The sequence below is a fragment of the Conger conger genome, chromosome 8 (genome assembly GCF_963514075.1).
Source record: "Conger conger chromosome 8, fConCon1.1, whole genome shotgun sequence".
NCBI lineage: Eukaryota > Metazoa > Chordata > Actinopteri > Anguilliformes > Congridae > Conger > Conger conger.
Genome location: NC_083767.1, coordinates 42,438,335 through 42,447,790, shown reverse-complemented (window position 1 = coordinate 42,447,790; position 9,456 = coordinate 42,438,335). Strand labels below are relative to the sequence as shown.

General features: G+C 47.3%; 1 protein-coding gene across 1 annotated transcript in view; it reads left to right on the top strand.

The window, feature by feature from the left end:
* Nucleotides 1–4,413: 4,413 nt before the first annotated feature.
* Nucleotides 4,414–9,456, top strand: part of ccdc136b (coiled-coil domain containing 136b) — a 40,478-nt gene continuing 35,435 nt past the window's right edge. Inside the window, exon 1 of the mRNA XM_061250662.1 lies at nt 4,414–4,528. Coding sequence (XP_061106646.1) covers nt 4,414–4,528 — 115 coding nt within the window. The remainder of the gene's footprint in view (nt 4,529–9,456) is intronic.

Here is a 9,456-nt window from a genome sequence, read left to right as displayed (position 1 = left end):
CTTAAGCCCAGTTTATTATTTAAGTTTAAGAGTCTTCTCTACCCGATGACTTTAACAGTTCTCTTCAGCAAATATGTTTGAAGCTGGAAAGTACTGTAAAAGAACAAGGAAAAATATATAGCGTGGTAAATTGGTATACTCTCTCAGAAAAAAGTGGTTCCAAAAGGAGCCCTGTGTGCCTATCTAGTTCATTTTAGATTTATCGGGCAAAATGATTCTTTGTCTGCAAGCTTTCACACATCAGTTCACACCTATGATTGAGGGTTCCATAAAGAATAGAAAAAGGGTCCTCCGTGGAAACAAGCCAGAGACATTTTTTTCTAACATATAGAGATATGAAACTGTAGATGTTGTTGGACAGCTAGGTTATCCACGTTAAAGACCTGTCCCTTGTTTTGATAAAATGTAAATTTGAGTGCAAAGCTCTCAATTTGTTTTGGAGAGGCTGATAAACACATATGCTAAAGGTGTCGGTGATAAACAGGCTAGGAATACATTATGCTAACGGTGTCGGTGATAGCGATTTGACATCACAGCCCACAGAAGGACACTGAGATGAAGAGTGTGGGTGGTACACCAGCCTCCCAGAAATGCAGGAGCCGCTGTTTTCAGGTGAGTAGGCTGTGCGTCAGATAACTGCATATTATCATGTTGTGTTAAAACCCAGTGTGGCTTTCTTTTTGTCTTTGAACATGCATTTAAAATTCTCGTTCCAGCTTTATGTGCTGTGAATGTCTCAGAACTCAACAACCAATGATTGTTTTACATTTTCTGTGACTACCCTGCTGAAAGAAACGGCTCAAGCAAGGTTTTGAAACAGCTGGTAGATGTTTGACCAGTTCAGATCAGCTCCCAGCTTGACATGGTTGACCAGCTGTTAACCAGCATTAGCATACCTGGATTTCACAGCAGGGTAAACTGTAAATTAATGTATTGGTAACTTAATATAAAAGCTTTTCTGGTAATTTGGTCATAAAAGGCTTTTGTTTGACACTGTATATGTGTGTGTGTGTGTGTGTGTGTGTGTGTGTGTCATGGCTCTGAATAATAACATTGTGATAGCCATGATATTTTTGGATCATGTATCAGAAACTCCCTCATTCTAAGAAAAGCAATAGCAGGATTCAGCTGTCGTGATATTCTGGGCCGTAGTCTTTTTTCAGTCAGGTTTCCCTGCTTGCTCTCTAATGCCCATGTGAGGCGACCCCCAGATGCACTGAGACTCCCAGTGTGTCCTTCTGCTGGCCTTGTTAAGGCCTGGTGAAGACGGGGGCTGCCAGGGGCAGGTCACCAGTGATGACCTCATTATTCTAGCAGAAAGTTCCAGAACAAGCAGACCTGTTTTTTGCTTTCATTGTGGAGTGGAACTCATGAGAGTCACAATGCATTTTCAAGTTTGGTCAGTGGTGATTGGCCACATTTTATGTTGGCACGTTTGGTTCGTGGTGATTGGCTGCATTTTATGTTGTCATATTTGGTCCGAGGTGATTCACCATATTTTATTGTAGTCTTGTTTGGTCAGTGGTGATTTGCTGCATTTTATGTAGTCACATTCAGTGTCATAGTCAGTGTCACAGTCATAGTCAGTGTCATTTACACTGTGCTGTGGAACTCACATCAGACACCACTGACCAAACGTGACAACATAAAATGCAGCCAATTACCAACTTAGGGAATGGCCACTCGTTCTGTGTGAGAATCAGTAAGCGCGTAGAAACACACACAACGCTGAACAGCACAGAGCGTGCTGTGATTGAGATGGCAGAACGGAACCGCACTATAGTCATTAACACACTGGCAACCGACGATTAGCCGGCAAATTAAAGCAGGACGTCTTGTTCCACAACCATCGATAAGTGGCAAATATCTTATTGGGCATTGCATGTATGGGTGTGATAAGAGTAGTTTGTGCGATTGCATGCCTGTTCAACCATTTATTTTTCTTATATTCTATACCATATTCTATTCTAATCATATTTCCATGTTCTTATATTCTATGTGCATGAGTGCCGTTGCGACAATCTCTCTGACATTCTCCTGTTCCTCTTCGGCAATTCCCCTATTTTTGCTGTCACCGCCGTGCACCCTGCCCAAAACAATTGCTGTCAGAGTGTCTCTGAGCAGAACTGATGTGGCCATCTAAACACCCACTACTCCATTTTGAGCTGCATTGTTATTGCCCTGGCTCCCTGCATATCTTTATGTCTGTATATATGAATATTTTTGTGCTGTTGAGAATCACTGTGTGGCTAGACTCCACGGTGTAGATGCTGATGGGTGGCCATGGAATCTAATACCCATGCCACAGTAGTGTGAGCAAATATAAACTAGATAGCTTATGTGAAGGTGGAGCAGCTACAACTGTGTACTCGCTGATTTTTTTTTATTATTATCGGCATTCCCGATTTCACGACCATGAACCTCCATACCCCATTACGTGGCTTATGCTTTGTTAAACAATTGGCTACTATGTATTATTTTTAAACAATGCAAGTAAAACAGTTCCCATTGACTATTATGATTCGTTTTACTTAAGAGCTTGTTAAACAGTTAAACAGACGCCAGTTATAGTGGGAACAATGTCATTTTGGTCATAATCCTGATATTCTCTCGTAAATTTGCTACCAAGCGAATACCTCACCATCTGCATTATCTTGACAACAAACTTACTTTTCCTCTTAGGTATTTATTTATTTATTTATTTATTTATATGCTAGCTAGCCTGTTGGTTGGCTAACTTTGCTAGCTACAATTCATGTAGTTATGTACAGGTGTAGCTAATGATATTATAATCTACAGATATAATAATATTGTAGTGCCGTTGGACATTGCACTGTGTTGTAAAAGAGCCAGGGCACGTTTGCTGAGCTGGTATCGTTTGTGTGCAACATGCTACTTGCAAACTTTTACATTAAAAAAATACATTCCTATCCAGTGAGAATAAACCATTGGGAGACGATCACAGTTTCATCTGGCTGGCCTTTTCTTACAGCTAGAGCCTGGCTGCCTCAAACGTGCTATTCAGAATTGAAGATTGGACCTGACCCTTTACATTCAGATTGATGCCACTCTGTTATTGTTTGTATTCCTCCTTACAGTCTGTGAATCCCCCTCCCTGCTCCCTTATTGTGATACCTGTTTGGTACATGGGTAGTGAGGGGTTAAATCTTACCCCCTCATTCTTAATTCATGACACATCTCTCTCTCTCTCTCTCTCTCTCTCTCTCTCTCTCTCTCTCTCTCTCTCTCTCTCTCTCTCTCCCCCCTCTCTCTCCCCTCCCCCCCTCCCTCCTGCAGCTCGCTCGTACTGCAGGCTGACGTACCAATAAGCCAGCTGTGAGCTGGGGATCGGAGCCAACAGTCAAATGTTTGAAAATTACAATCGCGTGGAAAAAACATAGAGACAGGCAGGGAGAGTGAGACCAAGACAATTAATCTGACATCTGAACAGTTTTAAGCACTAGAGCCCATCGAGGGATAAATAGAGAGAACACATTGTGAAAAGAAACGGTCTGAGGAGAGAGTGAGAGAGGTGGAGAGTGAGAAAGGGGGGAGAGAGAGAGTAGAGACGACAGAGGGGAAATGAACAGCTAGCTGGAGAATCGGCTGTCAGCTCCTCTTGCTGCAAGATCTGGATCTCATTAAAGGTAAATACCCTCAGCCAGTTGTATGTGTGTGTGTGTGTGTGTGTGTGTGTGTGTGTGTGTGTGTGTACAGTACGTGTATATCTTTGTGTGAGTGTATGTGTCTGCGAAAGAGAGAAGATAATTGCGGGCTGCTGATAGTGTTGCAGCTGATCTGCATTGGCGGTGAGAGAGAGAGAGAGAGGAGGAGAGAGAGAGAGAGCGCGCGAGAGAGAGGGGTGTCTGGAGAGAGGACGAGCACATCAAGGGAGCAGAGAACCAGCAGCACCGTGACAAAATGGTGAGGAGCATAAATGTCGTGACAGAACTGTGTAGTAATGGATTGGAGGAAGTGAACTAGAGAGAGAGGGAGAGTGTGTGTGTGTGTGTGTGTGTGTGTGAGAGAGAGATGAAGAGAAATGGAGGGGGGAGAGAGGGAGAGTGTGTGTGTGAGAGATGAAGAGAGAGAGAGAGAGGTGTAACATGCGTGTACATGTGGTGTTTGTCTCATTGATCTCTTCTTCCTCACATACAGGATGAAGCTGAGTTGCAGCTGAGCCTGTGTGGATCTTAGGATCCCCCCCCCACCACCACCACCACCACCACCACCACCACCCTGCCCTCCCAGCCAGCGTCTGTCCACTGTGACCCCTGAACCCCCCCCCCCCCCTTGCTTGTCTGCAAGGCCGCCTACCCCCCCACCCTCCTGCTGCGGTTCAGTCGAGTGTGCGGACGTCGCCCCCCCCCCCTTCACCCCCCCACCCCCCCAGCCTGTTCTGCGGCAGGAGCCATGGACGGACTGCGTCTGCCACCGCTCATCGAGGAGATGGCAGACCCCACAGGTCAGTGCGCCCCTGTGCGGGCCAGTAGGCCGGCTGATCATCGGACCGTTGCTCTGGTGGAGGGTGAGGAAGGGGGGGGCGGGGGGTATACGTCATAAATGTGTGAGATCTGGTGAAGACGGAGCAGGACTTTCATTCTCAAATTCATGAGAGAGTGAGCCGTCGCTAGCGACTCAGACTGCGTTATTAATGCGCTGGCGGGCTAATTGCATTAGCTTGTTAAGCTTTTTTTTATTTTGGTCGCCGGGGAAAAGCGTTGTGTTGTTGCCGTGGGCTCCTGGGACCGTCGGCTCTAACCAGCACGTGTCGCCATGGTGATGTCGTGACGGAGGGTTGGCACTCCTTCAAGTGAGCCGGCAGGTTGTTGGGATGTGTCTGGTATCCTTGGAAAAGGTCGTTGCAACGCTGTCATCAGAAAACATGGGAATAAGTGCAGGACTGGAGTTTGCCCTTCAGGTTGTAGGCAAAGTTGTTCCTTTTCAGGAGCTTCCCCAATGACCCCAAAACACAAATATCCTGTAACAGGGTGATCTTGGTTTTACACCTGAGGGGAAAATTCATGTTCAGAGATGTTTGGAGATGCTTGTACTTTTAAAGCAGGGACATTGTTCAAGATCTTTTTATTGTGTATTAAGTGGTTACGGAGAGCTTATTGTTCTCACTCAAATTTACTACCATTGCCATGGGATCATGCTGGTATATGATAATGAATACAGTGATATCAGTAATAAGCGGAGAGTACCCGTATAGGTGGGAATATTTGGCAGGGAGCGATAATATGAGCTGGTGTTAGTGTCGGAGTCCTGTCTGCTACACGCTGAGAGAGAAGGATTTTACTTTACGAGGATGACATTGTCTGCACCCCCCGTAAGCTGATTGGCTGAATGAGTCTAGCTCTGCATGCGCAGTTAGGCCTGAGATTTGATAGGCCGATGATGAGCTTACTGTAATTGTCTCAGGGTGACTACACTTTAAACAAATGGTTCCAATAGGGAACCCTATGATTCCATAGAAGAACCCTATCTAGTTAGGGTTGATTCTTCTGCTAAAACCAAAAAGGGTTCCCCTATGGCAGGGGTCGGCAACCCTGGTCCTGGAGAGCCACAGGGTGTGCTGGCTTTCGTTGTTGCTTGGCATTAATTGATCAATGAAAGCCGTTGATTACACAGTTAACTCACCTCACCTGGTTTCTTGGGTCTGAGTCGCTTGCTTATTTTAAGGTGGAGACGAAAGCCAGCACACCCTGCGGCTCTCCAGGACCAGGGTTGCCGACCCCTGCCCTGTGGAATCAACCCAAAGAACCCATTCAGAACCATTTTGTATGGAGTGTATATTCAGGTTTTCTTTATCACACAGATTCAATGACATGAATAGCAGTTCTGTTCATTAAGCCTTCTATGTCTTGTCTTTTTGGAAGTTGATGCAACATTATTTGACTGCTCGGTAATAATACAAACCCTTAACATTGCATCAGACAGTCAATGTGAGATAGGTGAGTGAGTGCAGTTTGTGCTCATCTGGGAAAGTCTCTCCATGGAAACTATACCTATAAAAGACAGACAAACTGGTAACACTAGATAGCTAGCTACCTACCTAGCATGACTAGTTGCTCCATTTTTTATTTGGGTACTTTTCTCTCTGAACGATTTATCCATAGTTTGGCTTGAAAATGTGGTCAAACTTTCCTCCAGAAAGGAGGAATAAGGCACAATTTGAAGCTAAACAAAAGAGAAATGGCACAATTTTCTTATAGAGCGCTGGCAGACCAGCCGCCCTGTTCTCCCTCCTGATGCAGGAGATAGGGTACATTTTCCTGCGTCTGCAAATTACATCTAATGCCAGGCTTCATTGCTTCTCCCTGCTGAAAAAAACAGCTCATGCTATGCTTTGAAACAGCTGGCAGCTGGTTGACCAGTTCAGATCAGCTCCCAGCTCGACATGGTTTAGCTGGTTGATCAGTTCAGACCTGCTCTCAGCTTGTCATGGTTTGACCAGCTCAAGCTATGCTTTGGTTGACCAGCTACCAGCTACCAGCAATAGCTGGTTTACCGGCTCATACCCAGCCAGATCAGCCTTATGACCAGCTTGGCTATGCTGGTTGACCAGCTCATACTTAGCTAGGCAGTTTATAACCAGCGTGACCAGGTCAATTTTCAAGCTGGTCAGGCTGGCACAGTTGGATTTTATCGCCAGGGTATTATGGCTGTCCCGCTCCCTGCTGCTCCACCTTCCCATCTCCCCCGCTGTGCAGAATCCTCACGCAGTCGCACTTATGGCGGCCGTGCACCATTATTCTCTCCCCAATCAACTTTCCTCCAGCGCCCCAGTCCCCTGCAGTACGCACCCTATTCCCACCCTTCCCCAGTGCCCACACATTCCTGCAGCCTCAGTCTGGTGCTCTGTGCTGGTGTACTGTACGCCCACGGATACCCTGCCTCCCCAAGCCTCTGTCCTGCTTTTAATACACGCGTCCCCTCCCAAAAAACACAATATACCCCCTCCTCCCAACAGCCACATCCACCTCCATCCCCATCTCTCAGGAGTGCCGAGGTGTTCTTTCTTTCTTTAGTTAAGAAAGTGTGTGGCAGTTTGTGGCACAATCTGCACACGGCTGGTGGGTGTTGAGTGACAGGTGTTGAGTGTCAGGGCTGGTGGGTGTTGAGTGTCAGGGCTGGTGGGTGTTGAGTGTCAGGTGTTGAGTGTCAGGGCTGGTGGGTGTTGAGTGTCAGGGCTGGTGGATGTTGAGTGTCTGGGCTGGTGGATGTTGAGTGTCTGGGCTGGTGGATGTTGAGTGACTGGGCTGGTGGGTGTTGAGTGACTGGGCTGGTGGGTGTTGAGTGACAGGTGTTGAGTGTCAGGGCTGGTGGGTGTTGAGTGTCAGGTGTTGAGTGTCAGGGCTGGTGGGTGTTGAGTGTCAGGGCTGGTGGATGTTGAGTGTCTGGGCTGGTGGATGTTGAGTGTCTGGGCTGGTGGATGTTGAGTGACTGGGCTGGTGGGTGTTGAGTGTCAGGGCTGGTGGGTGTTCAGTGACAGGGCTTGTGGGTGTTGAGTGACAGGTGTTGAGTGTCAGGGCTGATGGGTGTTGAGTGCCAGGGCTAGTGGGTGTTGAATGTCAGGGCCGGTTGGTGTTGAGTGACAGAGTTGGTGGATGTCCCTCCCCCCTCCTCTCATCCTCACCAGCTCCTCCACACTGGTGAGGTTCCAGTATGCTCCACCTCTGTGCTCCACCTCTGCGATCTTCTGTATCCACACCAAACCATGAGCATGTGCGCTAAGGGGAGATTTCTACTTGTTCACCCTTAGGAAACTTTGTTTAGGCTGCTTTTACATCTCAGATGGCTGTCTTGAAGTAGGGTATCTGTTGGTATTTATCAGAATTAAGCTGGAATAGAATAAGCAAATAAATCTTTGCTAGCCTCTTTTCCTTCATTGGGTTCCTTCTGGATGTTTTTGCTTTCCATTAAGACAAAACCATCTCATTAAATTGTCTCAAATTTGATATTTCTGGAACTGCTTTAACATTTTGTCTTGGGGAAACTTTGGCGCTTCATGATTGGTTGTTATGTATGCACGAGACGCTGCAGTTCTCTTTAGAAACGTATGGCAGTGCGTTCATACTGTACCTGAAATGCACACAATTGTTTATGCTGCCTTTGTATGTAAGATGAGTGTTTTTGAAGTAGGGCATCTGTGGGTAATTATCAAACTTAAACTAGAAAAAAAATCACTGGAAAAATATCAAAATAAATCATTGCAAGCCCCTTTTTTCCTTTGTATTTCCCTGTGGACGCAAAAACATATTGCTTCCCATTAAGACAATAAAATTTGATATTTATTGGACTACTTTAACATTTTGTCTTGGGGCAACTTTGGTGCTCCGTGATTGGCTGTTATGTAAGCACAATTTTGTCCTTGGTGCGGTGCTGTAGTTCTCCGAGCTGCAGTGAGTTGGGATAGCATATACTGATGCTCTAGCGATGCTAATTGTTTCCATGGTAACAGCTGAGAGCTTCCCTGCAGTTTCTGCTGGGGGTGACAGCATATGGGGCGGCCTGTAGCATAGTGGTTAAGGTACATGACTGGGACACGCAAGGTCAGTGGTTCTAATCCCGGTGTAGCCACAATAAGATCCGCACAGCCGTTGGGTCCTTGAGCAAGGCCCTTAACCCTGCATTGCACCAGGGGAGGATTGTCTCCTGCTTAGTCTAAAATCAACTGTATGTCATTCTGGATAAGTAAATACCAATAATGTAATGTAATGCGTACAAGTGAGGGGTTGTTTTGAGGGTAACATGCCGGAGTTCTGCACTGAGTGAGGAGGCAGAGGGGTGGTTAGTGAGGAGGGAGAGAGGTGGTGGTTAGTGAGGAGGGAGAGAGGTGGTGGTTAGTGATGATGGGGATGGGTGGTGGTGAGTGAGGATGGAGAGGGGTGGTGAGTGAGGAGGGAGAGAGGTGGTTAGTGAGGAGGGAGAGGGGTGGTTAGTGAGGAGGGAGAGGGGTGGTTAGTGAGGAGGGAGAGAGGTGGTTAGTGAGGAGGGAGAGGGGTGGTTAGTGAGGAGGGAGAGGGGTGGTGGTGGTGAGTGAGGAGGGAGAGGGGTGGTGGTTAGTGAGGAGGGAGAGAGGTGGTTAGTGAGGAGGGAGAGGGGTGGTTAGTGAGGAGGGAGAGGGGTGGTTAGTGAGGAGGGAGAGAGGTGGTGAGTGAGGAGGGAGAGGGATGGTGGTTAGTGAGGAGGGAGAGAGGTGGTGGTTAGTGAGGAGGGAGAGAGGTGGTGAGTGAGGAAGGAGAGGGGTGGTGAGTGAGGAGGGAGAGAGGTGGTTAGTGAGGAGGGAGAGGGGTGGTGGTGGTGAGTGAGGAGGGAGAGGGGTGGTGGTTAGTGAGGAGGGAGAGAGGTGGTGGTTAGTGATGATGGAGAGGGGTGGTGAGTGAGGAGGGAGAGGGGTGGTGGTTAGTGAGGAGGGAGAGAGGTGGTGGTTAGTGATGATGGAGAGGG